Below are 23,885 nucleotides of genomic sequence, written 5' to 3'. Positions count from 1 at the left end.
TTCCAAGCATTTTTCTTCCCAGCACTGCTGTTGGCCGTCTTCAAGCTGAACTGGTCACTGTGGCTGATGCCCATATCAGCTCATTCTTCTGGGGGTGGTAAGATCTGACTATGAATCAGTTGGAGGTCTGGACACTCACAGTGACGTGGGGACCTCGCTGTCCCAGCAGGCAGTCTGGAGAGGGCTCTCCTCACCCCTCCTGTCTTCCTTTTCCAGGATGGAGCTTCAACATGGGGTCCGCCTACGAGTTTCATAGTTGGCGTGTGTTCATCATCGTCTGCGCCCTCCCCTGCGTCTGCTCAGTGGTGGCCCTCACGTTCATGCCTGAAAGCCCACGGTTCTTGTTGGAGGTAACGCTCATCATTACAAATACTCAAAGAAACTGCATACAGTGGAACGAGTCCCTTCAAATTCTAGGAAAGTATGTTTGCCTCTTCATTGGTACATTTTTCCTTCCTACGACGGAACCATGGAGGGTTTGGTTTCATGGCGTCGTGCTTTCGACAACCAGCATGTGAAAAAGCTGCCTCGTGGCCAGAAAGCACTAACGTTCCTCCTCAAGCAAGTCATTTCCCTCAACGAAGAGAATGTGGCTTCTTGTTTTATAAATGAACCTTACTATCCAAAGGTGCTATGTCTGGTTAGAGGCACATCCCTTGAGCTGCTAATGCACTCCAGGATATCCAAGTAGCCTGTGTGTTCCAATGGGACGAACCTAAATGCATTTGCACTGTTACACCCAATTGGATCTGACAATACCACATGGTTATGGGAAAATCAGGGAGTATGTGTGTTTCACCTCCTGGCCCTTCACTGTCTACTCATATTTCTTAGGTTGGAAAACATGATGAAGCCTGGATGATTCTGAAGTTAATTCATGACACAAACATGAGAGCACGGGGTCAGCCTGAGAAAGTCTTCACGGTGAGTACTGCTTCTCAGTGAATCCTCCACACCAGAGGTCGAGAAACCTTTTCTGAAAAGGCCTGGTTGTAAATTGTTCTCTCGCTGCACCAGCCGCTCGTCTTTCATACTTGCCATTTTACCTATGCCTGCCGTGCTACTGTTGTATGTGCTGTTCCCTCTGCATGGAATGTTCTTCCATCCTCTAGTTACAAAATTTATTCTCAACGGGAAAACTAGTCTAAACTACTGAAAATTGGATGCATGGAATTTTTTGGAAAGAACAATGTTTTTTTTCCCCCAGCACCTCCACCAAAATAAAAAAGAACAGTGGTTTTTAAATCCTTTGATATATGCAGCATAGACAAAAAATGTTTTGTCTAAAATAGGTTTAAAGGGGATGTAAGCAAGATCTTCAGTGTCTTATAAATAATATCAATTATAGTTCTTAAAATAAGTCAAATAGTTCCTGGTTAAACAGTCCCCTGAAATCTTATTTATTCATTTCATTTTTTAATAGGAAATGGATTTTTCATAGTGTGAAGATAGACTTCAGTCTAGCCTCTGTTCAAATTATCACAGATTCTCAATTAATAAAAATTTTTTCTGCAGTGTAATGGAGAAATGAAGATCAATAATGGATGTCTTCCACAGAGGCCCTGGGAGCCTTTGACTAGACCCTTCTTTTGAGTAAATTAACAATAAAGGAAAATTTTTTTTTTTTTTGGCTGAATCCCACGGCATGCGGGATCTTAGTTTCCTGACCAGGGATCAAACCCGCGCACCCTGCAGTGGAAGCGTGGAGTCTCAACCATTGGACCACCAGGGAATCCAAGAAATTTTTTTTAAATAAATTTATTTATTTATTTAAAATTGATTTATTGATTTATTTTTTTGGCTGCATTGGGTCTTTGTTGCTGCGCACGGGCTTTCTCTAGTTGTGGCGAGGGGGGGGCTACTCTTTGTTGCAGTGTGTGGACTTCTCATTGCAGTGGCTTCTCTTGTTGCGGAGCATGGGCTCTAGGTGTGCAGGCTTCAGTAGTTGTGGCTCGTGGGCTCTAGAGCGCAGGCTCATTAGTTGTGGCTCACGGGCTTAGTTGCTCCGCAGCATGTGGGATCTTCCCGGACCAGGGCTCGAAGCCGTGTCCCATGCATTGGCAGGTGGATTCTTAACCACTGCGTCACCAGGGAAGCCCCAAGAATATTTTTAAATTAAAGGATCATAAGGCAAGAAGAATCTTGAGATGTTATTTAGATACTCAGTGTCCCTAACCCTTCTCAGCTAGATGAGGATAAACCCTTTACCCAAGACTTCTGAGAAGGTGTCTCTGTAGGGCCTCATTGCCCTGCTAACCTGCTTTTTCTTCCAGAAGGTCTGAGGTACCAAGTTCACTCATGGTTATCCACGTTAATATTACTGTATAAGGGTTAAGTGGGAATAAGGTGGGAACACTCTAAAAGAATGGGTAATCTCAAAGTCATTTATATGTAACTTTCAAAGTCATGACATGATTCCACCATGACACATTTGTCTTTTTCCTTGTTATATCTATTGATACAATACAGTGAATTCACATGCCTTCCTTCTTTCCTTTCTAAGCTTTTCTTCCTATGTGCCTACTTTAAATATTGTTTTTCAGGGCTTTATTTGCAGCTAACTTCCCTTTTAACCCTACACACTCTCCTTAGCTTATCTCAGCTACTTCCTAGATCTCTCTCTCCTAATGGACAGATCTCCTGAGCTCCAGACGTACATGTTGAAGGTCTTTGTGGCCATACTCCTATGTACCATAGGCCCTTCAAATTCTGAATTTCTAAATCTGAACTTCTCACCTTAAGAGTTTCCAAACCTCTTCCTTGTCTAAAATTCTATCAGCAAGTACCACGAGCACCACCCAAACCAGAGCCCCGAAAACTATCCTATTTCTTTCTTTCCTTTATCTCCAGTATGTCCAAGAAATCACTGTGTCCTATTATCCGCCATCCTAAATATCTCTCATTATTGTCTCTTACCTTTCCACCCTTCCTGCCACTGATTTGGTTCAGCCCTCCTTACTCACTGCCCTCTGCCCTTGCACTATTCTTCAGGAATAGCAAATGCTATGTAGTTTCCAATACACTCTTTTCTCTCACACCCGTGGACATTTGCACATGATACTCCTCCCACTTGGAATGCCCTTCAAGTAGTTGACACACATGGCAAATGACATACTTTTCCATAAGCTCCAACTCAAATTCCACAGTCCATGAAGGCTTTTTTCTCACTCTCAGGTCAACTTGGGTGTTCTGTACAATATGTCTCTCCCATCTGATATAGATTTCCGTTAGAGTACTTTCTAATTTGTATGGTAATTGCTTGGATGGTGTGATGTTTTATGTTTGCACCTCCAGGGTCTAGTGCTAAGCCTGGCTCCCCATGGGTGCCAATGAAAGAATGCACAAACATTGATGAGTGGAGAAGAAGCCTCCCAAAAGTAATATGTCAAGTCAGAATGGCTATCATCAGAAAGAATACAAATAACAAATGTTGGTGAGGATTTGGAGAAAAGGGAACCCTCGTACACTGCTCGAAGGAATGTAAACTGGGGTAGCCGATGTAGAAAACAGTACGGAGTTACCTCAGAAAACTAAAAATAGGGCTTCCCTGGTGGCGCAGTGGTTGAGAGTCTGCCTGCCGATGCAGGGGACACGGGTTCGTGCCCCGGTCCGGGAAGATCCCACATGCCGCGGAGCGGCTGGGCCCGTGAGCCATGGCTGCTGAACCTGCGTGTCCGGAGCCTGTGCTCCGCAACGGGAGAGGCCACAACAGTGAGAGGCCCACGTACCGCAAAAAAAAAAAAAAAACTAAAAATAGAACTACCATATGATCCAGCAATTCCACTCTTGGGTATATATCCAAAAAAAACAAACACACTAATTTGAAAAGATACATACACCCCAGTGTTTATAGCAGCATTATTTCCAATTGCCAAGGTATGGAAGAAACTTAAGTGTCCATCAACAAATGAATGGATAAAGAAGACGTGGTATGTATATATAATGGAATATTACTCAGCCATAAAAAAGAATGAAATGTTGCCATTTGCAGCAACATGGATGGGCTTGGAGGGTATCATCCTCAGTGAAATAAGTCAGAGGAAGACAAGTGCTGTGTGATCGCACTTACATGTGGGATCTAAAAATACAAGCTAATGAATATAACAAAACAGAAACAGTCTCACAGCTACAGAGAACAAACTAGTGGTTACCAGTGGGGAGAGTTAAAGGAGGAGGGGCAGTATAGGGGTAGGAGAAAGAAAGGGGTTATTATGGGATTATATGAAATCACTTGTGTGAAACTTTTGAAAACTGTAAAGCACTATAGAATTTGATGAATCTTTCATTCAATACAAACAAAAAAAAAAAGAAGAAGAAGAATACCCCTGTGATTTCAAAAAAGGAATTCTGGAATATCACAAAATAATGCCTACATGGATGAGTTGGAGCTGACTCTGTTTGGAATCCCAGACATTAACTCAGACATTATTGTCATTAAATATGGACATCTTTGTTTACATAGCCATGAGGAGGCTACTGCCCACCTGGTGTAATTTGAAAGATACCGAGGGTCCCCAAATCACCTCTGTCAAAAGCCAGTCTTGGCACCTGGAGTCTCATGATAGAAGTGCTCCTTTGGATGTTGGCAGACTCTCCAGAAAGATCTGTTCAGGAGTTATCCCTGGCAGGGTAACATGTGTACACATTCCTGTGTCCTCTCTCAGGTGTATCAACAGCAGTTAGATGTTGCCTCACAGGGTCAGATGGGACAGGTCCACAAAGGAACCATGCTTTTTTTTCTCTCTCTCTTTTCAGGCTTCATTCTCTGTGTTGGAAGCATTGCTTCTCCTGACTCTTCGTTCTTTTCCTTAGCAAAAGGAGGCTAGTTTAAGTCAGGGATACAGCTTCAGGCTGATCCTCCATCATTTCTTCCCCTTCTAACCTTGAAGAGTCCGTGTTGAGGCTTATAATTGAAGCTCATTCACTGGACCTCACCTCATGGTCACCTGTGGGTACTTGCTGACCAGGCACTGTCAGGGGCTGTGGGAGAAGGAAGCAAGGGTCACAGGGATGCTCTAAGAATGGAAGTTTGATGGGAAAACTTTAAGAACTATGTTTAGGGGCCAAATTCATCAAATAAGCAGATTCCAAAGAAAAGTGTGTTCAGTCATTTTAGTCTAAGCAAAGTAGTTCTTAATCCAGAAGCGAATCTATCTGGATGTTTAATCTGCTAATGTATGCCTTTTTTAAAAAATTTATTTTATTGAAGTACAGTTGATTTACAATCTTGTGTTAATTTCTGCGGTAAAACAAAGTGATTCAGTTATACATGCATATTCATTCTTTTTCATATTCTTTTCCATTACGGTTTATCACAGGATATTGAATATAGTTCCCTGTGTTTACAGTAGGAGCTTGTTGTTTATCCATTCTCTGTATAATAGTTTGCTTCTACTAATCCCCAAATCCCAATCCATCCCTCCCCAACCCCCTAATGTGTGCCTTTTTACTAGTGATTCAGAGAAGGGTATTTTGTTTTCATATTATTCCATTACTACTTACTCTTCCCCCTCTTCTTTATGGTATTCCCTCCCATTTGTTCTTTTTTTTTCCCCATTCATTCTTTATTCAGTTCTTTTGAGTCTCTGTACTTACACCAGTGGTCTCATATATGTATGGATACCTGCTTGTGTATCAAATACCTGCTTCCTTTTTGTTGGAGTCAGCTTTCACTCCTTTAAAAACAAATTGTAAGCCTAAACTCCGCCAACTTCAGAGAAGAGAACTCAACACTTTGCCCTCTGTTGCTCCTTACAGGTAAACAGAATCAAAACCCCAAGACAAATAGATGAGCTGATTGAAATCGAGAGTGACACAGGAACATGGTACAGGAGGTGTTTTGTTCGGATCCGCACAGAACTGTATGGAGTAAGTAACAAGCCCATCCTGACTTGCTGGCCAACTTGGTACTTGAGGTTAGTCAGAAACAGGATTGACTCAATCTGTCCCGTGAATGGGGTTCTTCCCCCTTCTGCCCAGGACACCCGATTCCTAGAGTAGGACCAGGTAATAGGATCCCCTTGGGATTAGCGGGGTTACCAAGACATTCCCTCTTTGGGGAGGGAAGGTATTAGGCAAGGAGTTCTGGCAGTGATGGGGTACACTGATGTCTTGAGTTACTTTGTCCATTGGAAGCTGATAAATAAAAATTCCAGAAACCAAAAATTTGGTTTCCTATAGCCTTTAGCTTTTACACTGTAAGTTCAAATGAATCCAGCCCAAAGAAAACTCAACATTTTTTATAATTTGTTGGAGGGGGTTGGGAAATGCGGTTGACTAGGTAACTGCCTAAGAAAATTAACTCTCTAATATTTCACAGATTTGGTTGACTTTTATGAGCTGTTTCACCTACCCAGTAAAGGACAATACCATAAAGCTTACGATTGTTTGGTTCACGCTGTCCTTTGGGTAAGTGATGCCTAAATTCTTGGTGAGTGAAATCTTTAAATTTCCACACTGTAACTCCCAACCACGCTGCTTTTCTTCTTATACTGTTTGATGCTGTTAACCTCTACGAAAGAATTTTTTTTTTCATTTTCCATTTGCTGGCAAGTACAGTTTTTATCACCCAGTCATTTAATTTATGCTGTCATAAAGAAGCGGGGGTGGCAAAACCAACAGTGTCTGGAAAGTTCGATAAGCCCGCGAATGGTTTGCCCCCATGATTTCTCCACCCTCCTCTCCTCACTGGCGCGGCCCCAGCCCACCGGCCTCTTTGCTCTTCCTCAAATGTGTCAGAACTTTCTTGAACATGTTCCATCTCGGGCCTTAGTCCTGCCCCCGGACATGGCCTGGCTCATGTCCTCTCCTCCTTTGAGTCTTTCCTGGTGTGTCACCTTCTCAATGATACCTCCTGAAGCACCTTTTTAAAAATCTGCAGCCCCTCAGTACTCCCGGTCCCCTTTTCAGCTTTATTATTCCCCATCGTACCTTCTATCATCTTCTAATAGACAAAAAGCTTTTCCATTCTTTTTTTTTTTTTTTTGCGGTATGCGGGCCTCTCACTGTTGTGGCCTCTCCCGTTGCGGAGCACAGGCTCCAGACGCTCAGGCCCAGCGGCCATGGCTCACGGGCCCAGCCGCTCCGCGGCATGTGGGATCTTCCCGGACCGGGGCACGAACCCGTGTCCCCTGCATCGGCAGGCGGACTCTCAACCACTGCGCCACCAGGGAAGCCGCCCTCCATTCTTTAAAGAATAAAGAAAACTCTGTCTTCCTCCTCTGGAAGTTCTGTGAGAACAGGGATTTTAAACTGTTTTGCTCATGGATATATGGCCCTGGCACATAATAAGTGCTCAATAAATAAAACCACCATATATGTATTCTAAGAAAAGAGGAGGTAGGGAGAACATTTCAGAATTTTTGTTGCAAATGGTTGACATACTCACTTTAGAATATGTGTATACAACTCGATTTTTGCCTAATTTATTGTTTTTTAAAGGCAGGTAGATCATACCCTACACTTTCAGGTCAATAGGCTCTGGTAGAGCCCAATATTTATGCTGCAAGCTCCATGTCTTAACATCCCTAAATGAAAACCAGTGAGTGATCGCAGATGACCAGCCTTTCCCAGTGCTGTGAGTTGTAGTAAAGGGAGAGACCAGGAAGGTAGGGGTTGTTCTGCTGTGTGACTTGGGGACACTACCAAGTTTTAGTTCCTTATTTCTAAATTGACAGGGTTGACTTAGAACATGTAAAGTAACTCCCACTCAAGTTCTAAAAAAAAATTCATCTATGAAGGAAGAGAGGGCTGAAAATTAACGAGTATGAAATGCCTACTATGGGGCTTCCCTCGTGGTGCAGTGGTTTAAGAATCCGCCTGCCAATGCAGGGGACACAGGTTCGAGCCCTGGTCCGGGAAGATCCCACATGCGGCGGAGCAACTAAGCCCGTGCACCACAACTACTGAACCTGTGCCCTAGAGCCCGTGAGCCACAACTACTGCGCCCACACACCACAACTACTGCGCCCGCGCGCCTAGAGCCCGTGATCCTCAACAAGAGAAGCCACCGCAATGAGAAGCCCTTGCACCGCAACGAAGAGTAGCCCCCGCTCGACTCAACTAGAGAAAGCCCGCACGCAGCAACGAAGACCCAACGCAGCCAAAAATAAATAAATTAAATAAATAAATTTATTTAAAAAAAAAAAAAAAAACTTCGTCTTTTGAGCACTCGCTATGTGCTAGGTACTTGGCATTCCATTTAATCCAAGCAACTACCCAGGAAGGTGGGTACTATCATCATTCCGATATTAGAGATGGGGGGATAACTGAGGCTTTTATAACTTGCCCAGGATCACACAGCTGGTCACTGGCAAGGCCAGGATTCAAACCTAGCATATCTACCTGCAAAAGTTATGCTCATGACCACTTCTTTCCCTGTGTAGCTCAATGTAACTAGGGATAAGCTAGAGCAGTGGTTCTCAAACTTGAGTGTGCATCAGAAGACTTACACGAAGGACTCCATCCCACAGTTTCTGATTCAGCAGGTCTGGATGAGGCCTGAGAGTCTGCATTTCTAACAAGTTCCCGGGTGATGTTGATGCTGCTGGCCCAGGGACCGTGCTTTGGGTGGGAACCACCAGTTTAGAGCAGCGTTGTCCAGTAAAAATATAATGTCAGCCACATGTGTCATTTAAAATGTTCTGGCAGCCACATTTAAAGAAAAAAAAAGGAAAAGGAAACAAATTTTAATAACATTTTATTTCACTCATTTTGTCCAAAATATTATCATTCTGACATTTAATCAATATGAAATGATTAACAACTTAATTTTACGTTTTTTTTCCCCATAAGTATTCAAATCTGGTGTTTCATACTCATGGCACATCTCATTCAGACTGGTCACATTTAACTGCTCAGTAGCCACATGTGGTCAGTGGCTGCTGTTATGAAGGTCACAGCTGTATGACTGAGCTGTAAGCTGTTAGAATAGCACACCAGAGGCAAGAGGCAGAAAGTGGGCAGTAACCTGGCTTTTCCAATGAATAACTTAAATGGCCTTTTTTCCAACCTTGAACTTCTTTGAGCGTGGGCTCTGCCCCCAGGCTAGCGGTACCATAGTAGTGTAGGAACCAAGAAAGATTGTCCATTAATAAAGAGGTCATTCTTTAAGGGCCCTCACAGTCTGGGGACCCCAGGAGTTTGTAGCTCCAGACTAGGAGATGGGGTCCTTCAGTGCAGCCTACAGGGATGAGAAAAACATTAGGGCCAGGATGCCATGTGCTGGTGTACGATGGGGTTCTTATGCACGTCTCTTCCCAAAGGAAGGGTTCAGGAATTACAGACCTGCGGTTCTCCAGGGAAACCCAGGCCATCCCTCTAGCGTGATTTTTGCAGACTTGTGATGAGGAGGGTCCAGTGAGATTACTGTTTGATGGTTCATAATGCTACAGGAGGCGGGTCCTACTCAGCAGTGCTTCTCCAGAAACCACTACCTCTCTGAAAACGACAGGGAGATGGTCATGGCCGCTAGGGTTGTCGGCACCTTTACAAACTCACATTTCTTTGTCTTTGCAGGTACTACGGTTTATCCATTTGGTTCCCTGATGTTATTAAACATCTGCAGTCGAGTGTGTTGAAAGATGTAGATGATCCGACAGGAAAATTTTCAAATTTAACTACTAACTTTACAACGACAAATAAGATTGTTTCTGGACTGGAATGGGACAACGGCAGGTCCGGAAACTTTTAAATCATTTCACTTCCTACCTGGTCTCAAAAATGTATTTCTTATTAGCCTTCACGGCACTAAAATATGAATAGTTTTTTTAGTTTGTACATGTAGTCATTTTCAGACTGAATTTAAATACTTCCAAATGGCCTTTAAAGAAAAGGTCCACATATATCAGTTATAACTACTTCTGAAACTGGGCTGCTTCATATTGATAAAGAAATGGAATTGACTGGTGTGAAAAGAAAATTCAGAGAGGTCTTGGAAAGCAAGCAAAAGAAGTTATGGAAGAGAAGAGTGAAGATTATGAGAAAATAAGATAGGTTATAGCATTATCTAACTCAAGAGGAAATCTGCCCTGTAATCTCATGCCTGTTTTTATCTCTGGAAAAGGGGACCACTTTTCAGATTTCCTTCCTTCTCCACTATGCTGAATCAAGAATTGGGGTTAAGTTGTATCAGGAAAAGTTTCAATTAGAGAATAGGAATGATTCCCCAAAGTTAAGAGCTTTGAAAATATGGAATAAGTTAGCAAAGGACATTTTTGAGTATGGAGTCTGAAACGCCTCTTGTTGAGGAGAGAGAAGTGACTCCAAAGGTGGTTGTGGTTTATTTTTTCAGAGAGGGAAAGGGGTAGACAGGGTCCTCATTTCTACCCATTATTTGTTATCTGAGCAAATAATTGCTGGTATGAGTTCCTGTTGGTTTATATCATTCTTAGGAAATTCTCCCAGTTTCAAAATTAAAGTAAAACTCTAAAAAAATAAATGATCAAAGTTTCCCTGGGCAAAAACTAGTTTGGAAAGATGAAGAATAATTCTGTGGGATACTTATGATTTGTGTAATGCAAAGGAGAGTGACCAACCAGGAGGTGGTTGTTTGGATCAGCAGTTCAGTGAGGGGCCTAATCCATATAGGATGACCTTCACTCTCCCACTTACAATACTGACTCGAATCGGTACTTGCTTCTCCGCAGAAACTTTAGAGTCAAGTGCTCTATAATTCTAGCATGAAAATTGACTTAATTACTTAAAAGTTATTGTTACTCCATTAGAAATTTCTAATATGTTTGTGCCTCTGACAGTCTTTTTTTTTTTTTTTTTTTTTTTTTTTTTTGTGGTACACGGGCCTCTCAGTGTTGTGGCCTCTCCCGTTGCGGAGCACAGGCTCCAGACGCGCAGGCTCAGCGGCCATGGCTCACGGGCCCAGCCGCTCCGCAGCATGTGGGATCTTCCCAGACCGGGGCACAAACCCGCGTCCCCTGCATTGGCAGGCGGACTCTCAACCACTGCGCCACCAGGGAAGCCCTCTGACAGTCATATTTTTAATAAAAAGTTCTAAGCTGGATATTCAGTCATCACGGAGAAGTTTTTTACTTTGGCAATGTAATGATTAATAATTTTAATAGTATTAAAATCCCTCTAAAACATATACGTTTATTTTGGAAGGCGATAGAATTTTTTTTTTTTTTTTTTTGTCTTTCAGGGAAATTTGAAATACCACTAGCTAACTCATTTTTTAAAAATCGTTTTCCTATTCGACATTCTAAAATGGCGATTCTTTATATACTGATAAGGAATGACTTCCGAAGTAGACTCCGAGGAGAACGAGGCAAGGGGTAGAATAGTGTCGTGTTTGCTAGCGCCCTGTATACAGAATGCTTCTGGAAGAGCATACGGGAAACTGACAACAGTGGTTATCCCTGGGAAAAAGGACTAGGTGGCTTGAGGATGGGAGACAAAAGACTTACTTTTTCCTTTTTCAACATTTTGAACTTTGCACCGTGTGTACCCTGTGCATATAGTATCCATTCAAAACAATTGTTTCCCCTTTCTAAATTCAGTTTCACTTCAGAAAATTAGTGATCTTCTTCAACTGTGCCATTATTTACCCTCCTTTAGTAGATAGATTTATGGCTTAGATGGTTTTACTCTGGACTCCTAGAGAAAGGGTTGAAATAAGATTGTTTTTTGCGGAGGTTGGTCTCATAGGCGCTTAGTGCATTTTGAGTGGACAAATGCAGTCCGACGTTAGGGTGAGGATGATTTTCAGAGTACTCGATAGTGAATTGCTTTTAAGTCAGCTCACTTGCTTGGGAGGATCAGTCCCTTTCTGCTCTCATAAGAGTGGTATTTGGTGTAATAACTTCTTCCCCAGGTGAATAAGCATTTTCCTCTCGGTGACTGGCTAAGTATACATTCATAGTCTCTTAATAAATTGCCGAGACACACTGAGAATATGTATCCATGTCTCCCAAGGGTCCTTATCAACACTGAATATCTGAGCCATAGACTCTTCTAAGATGTTAGGATCATTGTGACTATTATCATCTCCCCCTTCCCCTTTACATCACCCAAAAATGGACCTGAGCAAGTTTCATCATTCTACGCATTTCCAAAAATAAGCAGGGCTATGGTCGTTCTACTTGGTACCTCTTAGCGATGAGAAAAAAAATATTCTTGGAAATGACTGTAAGCTATGAGTTTCTTGACCCCCAAGACAATCATTTCTCACATAAATGATTCTCCCATCCTCTCTTCAAGATAATTGGAAGTCCCTACACTAGAATTAAGAAGCTTTGGGTTTTCAGCTCGGGAAATAGACTTTCATTAAAAGTGAGCATGGAAGCACATCCTCAAGTTAGAGCTATTAACCCCAAATAGAGAATTTTCAAATAAAGGCATGTGTGAAGGAACAAGAGGATAGGATTGAAAAATAAAGAATCAGTAGCCACAGGTAATCTCCAAACTCAATACCTTCAGCTGTATACCCTACAAAAACTTTTACCAACATTGCCAAAAGCTAAATGCAGTTATTTTGAATGCCATCTCTTCTTCTGGTAGAAAATAATATTGGTGAGCACTGAGATAGCCAAAGGACAGGCCGCATGAGGAAAAAGGGGAAAAGCTAGGAGCTTAGAAAATCCAGAAGCCAATGTCCTTTATAATTAAGAGAGTCCCTAGTGGGACCTCACATCTCTAAATCTGTTTGACTTAGCTTTCAACTCTGATAGACACAATCATCAATGTGAATCTTTTTGTGTGTTGGGCAGATTCGAAGGGATCAGGCTCAAATCCATAATTTTCAAAGATTCGGTTTTTAAGTCCTGCACCTTTGAGGATGTAACTTCAGTCAACACCTACTTCAAGAACTGCATGTTTATTAATACTGTTTTTAACAACACAGGTAGGTGTGCCACTTAACCCTGCCTGGCGCCTCTTCACAGGCCCTAGTTCTTGGCAGAAACGTGATACTCATTTGGTGATAGGCGTGGGCATGGGCTTAAGGGGGAAGTGAAGGTTGAAGTACAAATGAACGGACTCCCTCCATCAGGTTGGATCAAAGCTGAGCTTGTATTGACTGTCTTTGTCACACTTAATGCAGATGGAGCTTGCCGAGTTCAAAGCTGGAAATACAAAATCCTCTGGTGAATAATTTTTAAAGCAAAGAATTAGCCTGTGGTTCGTTTGTTTTGATCATCCTGATTTCAAAATCTGGCGTTAGCTTAAGTGAGCATGCCTGAACTCAAATCTACAGAGATGGATGAAACATGCTCAGTCAGATACAGTCTTTTAGTCCAGTCCATTTAATGGAGCCTGGAAAACTCCCCAGGGAAAAAGAGGAAGGGCAGCAAACATTGATTGAACACCTACTGTGTGCTGGTTCCTACCTCAGGTTATTAGACACTCATTATCTTGTTTAATTTTCATGATAGCTGAGGCTTAGAACAATGCAGTAATTTGGCCACAGTTGTAGAACCAGTAACAGCTGCCATTTGAGCCCAGGCTCATCTGATTGCAAAGCCCAGGCCTTGCCACCGACACACATTGGTCCGTCTGTCCCATGAGTTCAGAATAACAGCCCGACACTGGCAGTAGGATCAGCTCCACCCTGTTGCCAGTCCTGCCTTCTTGGTGATCAGACAGGAGCCAGCTCTGCCTAGCTCCAAGTGAGAGTGGAGTCAGGGGTCTCGGGCTTTGTTTAGACCGTGCTCTCGCTGTCTTCCAACCCATTCAGCCTCAGAAGACCAGCTTTTTAGGTGCATCTTGTTCAGCGAGGACAGCAGCCGTTTTGATTCTCACTGCCTTTTAGCAGAGCCCAGCATCATCTGCAGCCCCTTTTGGCTAGATCCAAGTTCAAGAAAAAACAAAATCAGCAGCGAATGCTGGTGACCTTCCAACGAGGCTGACTCGGGTTCCTCGCTGGGTTCCTCCACTTGAGCCTTCTCTCATAAATTCAGCCTCAAGGACCCAAGGAAGGTCCTGTTTCTTCTCGCTGCCTCCGAGCCCTATAAAATGGCAGTAGTAAGGCCGATTCATACACATTTTCAAACAAATTATTTTTATAATTGTAGTATGGAAGCCTTAGTACTCTAATGATAGTCCTTATGTAACATGATAATTAGAAGGAAGTAACATCGTAAAGGAGTAGGCAATCATGTAATTAGCAATGACCAACCATAAGAAATCAGAGGATAACTGGACTCTTTAGTTTATTCCTTTATTCAACAGAAGTATTCCTACCTTCAGCTGCTTCGTAATGTGGGGTCCTAGACTAGATCCTGTGCTTTGGCCAGGCCCTGAAGCCCTCAAGGAGCCTACAATACCATGATTTTGTTCTGAATTCTCGGCAGGCTTTCGGTGCGCGACTCTCACGCACCAGTATAAGTTGTCGTTCTTTGTGTCCACAGATTTTGAACCATATAAATTCATTAACTGCGAATTTCAAAACTGCACATTTTTGCACAACAAGACAGGATGCTACGTTACCTTTGAAGATGACTATGGTGCCTACTGGATTTATTTTGTCAACTTCCTGGGGACATTGGCAGTGTTGCCAGGGAACATCGTGTCTGCTCTCCTAATGGACAGAATCGGGCGCTTAACGATGCTAGGTATGTGCTTGGTTTCATGTAAAATACAAGAGCTGCCCTTGCAGTCTAGAGGGAGCCTGTCTCCTGCTATACTCCCTACCCCCCTAGGATTTGCATCCCACAGAGATGAGGAGAAATCCCTTAAGACCTTTCATTAGGACTAAATTTTAGTAAAAGATGTCTAATTACATCTCATTTGAACAGCTTCTGTGAGTTAACAGACTGAAAAACTAATTATGTGTGACTAATGTCTCTTTTTCTACTTACATAGCTGAGTGATTGATGATGTGTATTTCATGCTCGCTGTGTTCAGAAGGTAGTTAGAGACGCAAACCTTATATACAAGTAAACACACTTGTACCTGAGCTTTATGAACCCAGGCTGTGGCTTCCTCTTGGGATTCAGTTTTGCTGTGAGATCTCAAAGACCCCGAGGGTCTTTGCTCTACTAAGATGACAGGAAACGTCCCAGCCGTGTCTGCTTCGTTGGCAGGTGGCTCTATGGTGCTTTCGGGGATCAGCTGTTTCTTCCTTTGGTTTGGCACCAGCGAATCCATGATGATAGGCATGCTGTGTCTGTACAATGGGTTGACCATCTCGGCCTGGAACTCTCTTGATGTGGTCACTGTGGAGCTGTACCCTACAGATCGGAGGTATGTGGAAATGGGCCTCCAGCAAGAGGTTCTCTGAGCCCCACAGGACCACTGAAAAGTCAGAGCAAACAAGCCAAACTGTCATTTGCCCCAAAAAGCAAAAATCCAAAAGAAAAAATTCTGGCTTATGAAGTTGTAGGCTCTGCTCATATCTTTCATTCATTCTTTATTTTTTAATGAGGCAAAACATTATTTCTTCCTCATTGACTATTACACGTAGTATCATAAAAACGTTATTACTTTGAAAGCAGTTTGTAGATTAGTTTCTCAATTTGAAAACATTCCTGGGGATACATGATGATTGCTGAGAAGGGACAATCATAAGTTAAATGCTAAATAATTACAGTGGAAATTGTTCCCAATTTTTATAGCTAGACTATATTTACAGCTAGATATTTTTATAGCAATGTATACATGTATTATGTAGTTAAATATATAGTCAATATTAGTATTAAATATATATACTCAATGTTATAATTATATTTAACTATCATGTGGTATGGGAAAATCAGGTTTGCCTAGGAACTATGAAGGCTTTTCAGTATACGTGTGGATATTTAATTTGTTAGACAAGGTAAGGCACTGAAGTTCTTTTTTTACCTGACTTTTTTTGAGGTATAGTTGAAGTACAATATTATATATGTTTCAAATGTACAACATAATGATTTACAATTTTTAAAGGTTATGCTCCATTTATAGTTATCATAAGATATTGGCTATATTCCATGTGTTATACAATATGTCCTTGTAGCTTATTTATTTTATACATCTACTCATCTCTTTTAAAAAGAAAATGTAGGGGACTATAGTTGCTAGCTGGAGTTACTAGGGCAATGAAACCAGTGAAGGAATTTAATTGTGTCCATGACTTAGCTTGCTGGCTAACAGCATGAGGAAGCAGTAACGAAACAGGGAGGGATAGGCTGTAAGAGCCTCGCCGGGGGCTTCCCTGGTGGCGCAGTGGCTAAGAATCAGCCTGCCAATGCAGGGGACATGAGTTTGAGCCCTGGTCTGGGAAGATCCCACGTGCCATGGAACAGCTAAGCCCGTGCGCCACAGCTATTGAGCCTACACTCCAGAGCCCGTGTGCCACAACTACTGAGCCTGTGTGCCACAACTACTGAAGCCCACACACCTAGAGCCCGTGCTCTGCAACAAGAGTAGCCACCGCAATGAGAAGCCCGTGCAATGCAACAAAGAATAGCCCCCGCTCACCGCAACTAGAGAAAGCCCAAGCGCAGCAACAAAAACCCAACACAGCCAAAAATAAATAAATAAATTTAAAATAAAATAAAATAATGTATGCAAAACAATAAATGTTTTAAATAATAATAATAATAATGCTTAAAAAAAAAAAAAAAAAGGAGCCTCTCCGGGCCCCTTATCAGTCCTGAGAGGGTTCTTACCTTACATTTGCAAGTATCTACGTGAGCTCTGCATTAAGGCACCACAAAGAGGTCTCTGGAACATATCTCTTGACCTTCCTGGTCTGTTGAAGGAAAGCCCAACACATTTCCAGTGACCAAAAAAAGACAGCTATTGGAAGAAAATTATGCATCTGTTCCCAAAATGGAGACACAGAGACTTTGCACCTCATATCATAAAAGGGGCTAGAAGGTAGGGCTTTGGGGGTGGAGCTTCAGCAGCTGATTCATGAAAAGAATAGAAGCCTGTTTTGCCATTTGACATGAGTGAAGACGAATGGCCTTTGCCTTCTCTCATTTCGCGTATACTCCGTCACCATGGAGGCCCTCTTTGCTAGAGGATGGAGTCAGCATTCTCTGGACTTTGAGATGGAGGAGGGTTTTTTCTACGACAATGCAGAGACATTTGGGATATCAATTTTCAACTGATCCTGAGTCCTCCTTTTGTTTATTGGCCCCCATGGGTACATTCTCTGCATACCCAGACTCTCTAACTTATATTTCTTCTCCATGAACATCTATTACTGAGCTTACAGGAACCCTGTAGGTACTCCAGTATCCATCTCCCTGCTGAGTATCTGGAACTCTTATGGATGTCTGCTTATCAGATATTCTAATTAGTAACCTGACTTATGCTCTGAAAGGAACCATACAACCCACAACTGGCATCTCCTCCCTTCTTTCAACAAACGTTAGTTCTCTTCTGTGGGCAAGCTCCTGGGATGGGTGTCGCGGGACTAGGATGCTGCCAAAACAAGGTTAAGACTCTGCAGCTTGCCTGCCTTCTCATCCTGCAAACTGGGCCCAGGTGTGGACTAAACTAGACGTTTAAAAAGGCTCCTCAGTGTTAGAGCAAGGCTATGTCATAGCCTGTAACCTTTTTATTTTACATTGTAAAAGCTTGATACTATTTGAGATGAATCAGCTGCTTATCCCTCTGCCACGGGAATGGAAGAATGAGTATTCTCCTGTGGCAAAAACCTGGCTTAAAAACAAAACGCCACAAATCAGGCGGGTCTGCCCATGAGAAACACGGACCTGCTGTGTTTCTGTTGTCGGAAAGGTTAAACATCAAGCAAGATTAAAACAGAAATTGCCCTGTGTATTAGCTCAGATCCTCTGAGAAGCAGAGGACAAGATGGGATTAAACATGCATGGATTTTTGTTAGAGGAAATGTGGGTTATGAGAGAAAATGGGGAGGGAGGTACAGTCTGGCTGCAGTGCAAGCCTGAGCCCCATGGAGGAGTAAGGAAGGAAGGCCAGTTGGGTAGAAGTGTCCCAGACCACCAGCAAGCAGTCTCAGGAAGCTTTGGCATGGCTGTGACAAAGTCAGCTTCAGAGGAGTCCCACCTGTCCCAGGCACCAGCCTGCCGTAGTATTCCTCTTACGTTCAGTTTGCTGCTGCTGGGGCAGCAAAGCATGGGGATGTGTTTCAGAGCACGGCAGCTGGGCCAGGACTCAGAAATTGGCAAGGTGCATCCTCACTTTAGCCACGCTGTTGCTAGCAGATGTTCTCCAGCACTCAAGCTGATGTTACCAGATAACGTACAGGAAGTCACCTCCTTAAGTGATGGAGAGAGAACTTACCTGCCAGAGCTGCATCACTAGGGCCATGGTGATTTAGCTAGCACCACCTACTCTGTTTCGGGCTAAAGCCTTCTGTTTCATCTCTGCTGCTTTCCTCTGGGTCACATAGGAGGGCTCCCCTGATCTCTGGCTCAGCTGTTAGAGGAAAACCCCAACTGTTTTTGTGTGTAGGTACCCTATGGCCTCTTCTCCCCGTGGAAGCAGAATAGAATACATCCTGACAAGAATGTTGGTTATAGGGTGTGATTTTTTCATACTAGAACTTTAGCACTGCCAACTCCTTGCCCAGTTTCTAGAATCTGTCCTTAATGGTCACTTACTAGGACACTCTGATTCCAGGCCCCAAACGAAAAAAGTAGCCTCTTGAGCTATTCAACAGCCAACTCCTATCAAAATCCCAGTGAAAATGATTATATTGGGGGGACATAACTTACCATATAATCTAAATGCTATGAAAGTTATAACACTTGAAAGCCACATTTGTCAACCACAGTGCGGACTTGACCTTTAATGTTATACTCTTGGCTTGCATTTACTGTGAAAGCACGAGTGAGGACAGGACGTTTCCCATCAGAGTGCACCTTTCCTCTCTGTAGAGCCCACCACCTGATCTGCAGCGAGTTCCAGGACCTGCTCTGGGGAGCTGCTTTGTCTCTTCACTTCATATGATAAAAATTAGTAGTTCCTCACATTTGCTTCCCTGCTGTGAGGTCAAGAGGCAGAGTGCCTATGTCGGTGTTACATCTCCATGGTCCAGGTATTTGCTTTGCTTCTCCTCATCCTGGTTTGCACTCTTGCATTCCTATTTTATTAATTTTGTCTTTTTTTTTTGCGGTACACAGGCCTCTCACTGTCGTGGCCTCTCCCGTTGTGGAGCACAGGCTCCGGACGCGCAGGCTCAGTGGCCATGGCTCACAGGCCCAGCCGCTCCGTGGCATGTGGGATCTTCCCGGACCGGGGCACGAACCCGTGTCCCCTGCATCGGCAGGCGGACTCTCAACCACTGCGCCACCAGGGAAGCCCTAATTTTGTCTTTTATAAGCTACCCTAAATCGTTTCATAAAGAGGCAGGAAAATTTGAAATTAAAATTGTATGTACTTATTGAGCAGCACTTTTCTGTGCCTGAAAAATGAAGCAGGACAGCCACTGCTAACACTTTTTGTAAGGAAAAGCTCGGGTTTTTTTTCCTCCACGCTCAATTCTTGACTTTTGGCCACCAAATATGGAGGGTTTTTTCCCCCATACCAAGCAATTCTCTAATTCCCAGTAGACACCAACTGGATGTTCTAAAATTTCACTCAGTTCTGACACAATCTACCTGGAGACAGCATCAGATCCCACAGGTTAAGGACTCACTTCCCACAAGAGTGCCCCCCTTCAGACACCAAACACAAGTCAGGTTATCACCTATACATCTGACCAACCGGCTGTACATTGGAGTTCTCTCTACCCCCTCCTTGGGTTTGGTCACTTGCCAGAATGGCTCACAGAACTCAGGGAAACATTTCCTTGTGTTTACCGATTTATTACAAGAGGTTACAACTCAGGAACAGCCAGACAGAAGAGATGCATACATAGGGCAAGGTAACGGAAGAAGGAGCACAGAGCTTTGTGCCCCATCCACGTATGCCACCCTCCTGGTACTTCCGTGCAGTCACCAACCTGGAAGTTCATCAAATCTTGTTGTTCGAAAGTTTTTATAGAACTTAATCTCCAGCCCTGTTCCCCCCATTCCCAGTGCCAACCTCTAATCGCTTGCTCTTTCTGGTAATGATGCCGAAACTCGGCCTCTGTGCACCAGTGCCAAGTTGAATCTCAGAGACAGAGTTTTGGGTGAAGTAGCAAAGAATAGCTTTATTGCTTTGCCAGGCAAAGGGGGACACAGTGGGCTCGTGCCCTCAAAACTGTGTGTCCCAACCCAGGAGGATCTGGTGAGTTCCATAGCAATGGTTCAAGGGTGGGGTTGCTGATAAAGATCAGGGTGCGCAAAGGCCTGCGTTCCTTTGATCTGGCCTAAGGTGGTCTCCTGATGAGATTCTGGGGTTATCTCAGATTAACTGGGGTTATGAGATTTAAGGTTATCAAACTGTGACCTCCTCTCTGGAATGAAGAATGCTTCATCAAATAGTTTCACATCTTCCATTTGTTGGGGGTTTTAGTTCTGCAGAAGGGCTCAAAGATATTGTTATGTGTCTCCCTTGAGGCGGAACCAGGACCCTGCCCCAAGGCTTCACTCTTGTTTCCTGGCTGCTCCTCCCTAGTCTCAGCATCCCCTCCCTTCCCTGACTAGCAACTGTTTGAATCTGCCCTTTGGGACTTAGGGAGGCCTCATGGTGGCTGGAGGCTGTTCCCTACAAACAAAGAAAGGCTTCCATCCCAGAAGCCCCACGGGGTCCTGTTTGGTTTCATTTACAGATCACCACAACAGATATAATAGTAATGGAAACATTTGAAATATTGTGAGAATTACCAAAATGTGACAAAGAGACAGGGAGTGAGCAAATACTGTTGGGAAAATGATGCTGATAGACGTGCTAGACCCAGGGTTGCCACAAATGGTCAATTTGTAAAAAACACAATATCTTCCAAGTATAATAAAACGAAGTGCAATAAAATGAGGTATGCCTGCACATAGGGTGAGGTCCAGAAGACTCCCAAGTACAGGAGCCTGTGTCATCCTGGAGTTGGGGGGTACACCACCCTGCCGGCATGTGGATGCGTTCACCAATCGGGAAGCTCTCCAGATTTATGGAGGTGTCATTATGTAGACGTGATTGATTAAATCATTGGCCGCTGCTGATTGAACTCAGTCTCCAGCCTCTCTCCCCTCCCTGACGTGAGGGTGGGATAGGCTGAAAGTTCCAATCCTCTAATCACATGGTTAGTTTTTCTGGAGACCAGCCCCCATCTAGAAACCATCTAGGAGCCCCTCAAGTTCAAGAAGTTGAATGAATCCCAAACATGATAAGCCAAAGAAATCCACACCAAGACAAAGAAAAAAATCTTGAAAGCCACCAGAGGCAACACTTCACCTATAGGGAAAAACAGTTAGATTGCTAGATTCCCCCCCACTAAAAATGTTGCACCTGTTTTTAGAATTGCAATGGTGATATGTAATTTTCTTTTATTATGCAGAAAAGCCAAGATTTTAAAGACTGATAAAAACTCAGTGTTACTTGGAGTGGATGAGGGTGAAATTACTGCTCAGAGACTGTTGTGGGAATTCTAAAAACAGGTGCAACATTTTTAGAGGGGGGAATATAGCAATCTGTTCTTCCCTATAGGTGAAGTGTTCCTTCTGGCTGCTCTCAAGACTTTTTTCTTTGTCTTGGTGTGGATTTCTTTGGGTTATCACATTTGGGATTCACTCAGCTTCTCGAATCTGTAGGTTTGTATCTCTTGCCAAATTTGTGAGCCATTATTTCAAATTTCAACCATTATTTATTTGAATACTTTCTCTTTTCCTGCTTGGACTCCAGTGATATAAGTATTAGGTCTTTTGTTAGAGTCCCACAGGTCCCTGATGCTCTGTTAACTTTTTTTTTTAGTCTATGTTCTCTTTGTTTTTCAGATTGGGTGGTGTCTATTGTTCTGTCTTCAATTTACTGATTCTTTTCACTCTCTCCTTCATTCTGCCATTGAGCCCAATCACTAAGCTTTTTATTTTGGTTATTGGATTTTTCAGTTCTAAAATTTCGATTTGGTTCTTCTTTATGTCTTTTATTTCTTTGCTGAGGCTTTCTATTTTTTCATGATGTGTTCTGTACTTCTTTGTGTCCAAGAGTTTCAGGTGTGTTCATAATTGCTCACTGAAGCATTATTATAAGGACAGCTTTAAAAGCTTTATCAGATAATGTTAACATCTCTGTCATGTCAATGTTGGCATCTCAATTGTTTTTTCTCATTCTGTTTGAGCTCTTCCTGGTTATTTGGATGATAAGTGATATTCAGTTGAAAGCAGTCATTTTCATATTATGTTCTGAGACTTCTGATCTTATTTAAGCCTTTGGTTTTGGTTGGCATTCTCAGACATCTCTCTGGGAGGGGAAGGGGTGCACTACCCCATTATTGCCAGGTGGAGATAGAGGTCCAGGTTACCATTCAGCCTCCATTGACAGCCAAGAAAGGGTGTCCTCATTCCTGCTGCACAGCGGTGGGAGTCCAGGCTCCCCTCAAGATAACCAATACCATGGAGGGACGAACTCATTACTGGCCAGCATGGATGAAAATCCCAGCTTCTTACTTAGCCTTCCCTGACACCACCCCAATGGTGATGTTGAGGCCCCTCATTACAGGTTCACGAGGATGGAAGTCTAGGTTCTCCACCAGCCTTTGCTGGTGTGGCTGGCAGTTGGGTTGCACTTTTTTCCAGTATTTGGTTGGAGAAGCGAGGTTGTTGTCTAAACGTTTTCTGTCTTGCTAGGCTGCCTCTATCCTGATCCTTTGGGTAGAGAGAGCAGGCTCTGGTTTGGGTGTTATTGAAATCTGTACCTGTTGGTATTTCCTTTTGCCAGCTTCGTCAGTTCCAAGTCTCAGATGTATGAGGCAAAAAGAAAATTCAGGAAGCCACCATTCCCCAGGTCCCCAGCTGCTCTGCCTTTTTTTTATCTTCCAGAGTCTTCTTAGGTTTGTTTTATAATGTCCAGGACTTTTAGCTGTATTTAGTAGGAAGAATAAGAAAAGTATGTCTACTCCATCTCAGTATGACTTTTAATATTGTTCATTTATTTACACAACAACTTTTTTTGGAGTGCCTGTGATACAACCATGAATAAGCCATTTGTAGTCATTACTTTGTGGTCATTACTTTCATGGAGCTTAAGGACAAGTGAACATCAGGCACAACATCGTGTGGTCAGGGTTATTGTGGGGAAAGGACATGGTGTTCTGAAAGCAGAAGAAAGGGTTCCTTAGAAGGAGTGATATCTGAGCTGAGACTTGAAGGAACATATATACAACCATTCTGTTTTTCACTTTCAATGCAGCATTCAGTAAATTACTTGAGATATTTAACACTTTATTATGAAATAGGCTTTGCGTTAGATGATTTTGTTCAACCGCAGGCTAATGTATGTGTTCTGAGCACATTTAAGGGACGCTAGGCTAAGCTATGATGTTCGGTAGGGTTATTAAATGCATTTCTGACTTATGATACATTCAACTTATGATGGGTTTGGGGGGATATAACTCATAGTAAGTCAAGGAAGATCTCTAGAGGCAGCACATGCTCTGGTTCATTTTGGTTCTGAGTTCCAGCCTGCGTGTCCTTCTGCATCCAGGCAGTGACTTCCTGCTGGGAGCTCCCCGGCTCACACTTCCTATCTCCATATGGCCCAGAGCCATTCTTACCCCTCCTCCATGGAGCTCAGGGCAAGGAGCTCCCACCTTGTAAGTGATGAAACCGAGGCTGTCCCCACTGGCCACCAACTCTGCACAGAATCCCTTAGCCCAGCACACCTGTCTCACGGGGATTCTTCTAGCAACCTGCTCCTGGCTTTCTCTGGCCACTGGCCTCCTTCTTCCTCCCCTCCACTTACACATGCCCAGTTTCAGATATGACCTCAGAAAGGATGAGAAAATAAACCCCTGATTGTTCCCACCTGCTGTTCCCTGCTCATCCTGGACAGCTGCTGCTGTCACCCAGTGCTCTGGGTTGGTCCTCTTCCTTGATGAGCTA

General features: G+C 43.2%; 1 protein-coding gene across 1 annotated transcript in view; it reads left to right on the top strand.

Annotated features, from left to right (window-relative positions):
* The window catches only part of SV2C (synaptic vesicle glycoprotein 2C), a 244,350-nt gene that overhangs the window by 206,196 nt on the left and 14,269 nt on the right, over positions 1 to 23,885 (top strand). Inside the window, exons 5-12 of the mRNA XM_004270824.3 lie at positions 217 to 350; positions 835 to 924; positions 5,758 to 5,868; positions 6,320 to 6,408; positions 9,517 to 9,675; positions 12,723 to 12,856; positions 14,361 to 14,564; positions 15,036 to 15,195. Coding sequence (XP_004270872.1) covers positions 217 to 350; positions 835 to 924; positions 5,758 to 5,868; positions 6,320 to 6,408; positions 9,517 to 9,675; positions 12,723 to 12,856; positions 14,361 to 14,564; positions 15,036 to 15,195 — 1,081 coding nt within the window. The remainder of the gene's footprint in view (positions 1 to 216; positions 351 to 834; positions 925 to 5,757; positions 5,869 to 6,319; positions 6,409 to 9,516; positions 9,676 to 12,722; positions 12,857 to 14,360; positions 14,565 to 15,035; positions 15,196 to 23,885) is intronic.

This window comes from Orcinus orca, chromosome 3 (assembly GCF_937001465.1).
Source record: "Orcinus orca chromosome 3, mOrcOrc1.1, whole genome shotgun sequence".
In the NCBI taxonomy this organism is placed as follows: domain Eukaryota; kingdom Metazoa; phylum Chordata; class Mammalia; order Artiodactyla; family Delphinidae; genus Orcinus; species Orcinus orca.
This window is presented reverse-complemented; position numbering and strand designations above follow the sequence as displayed.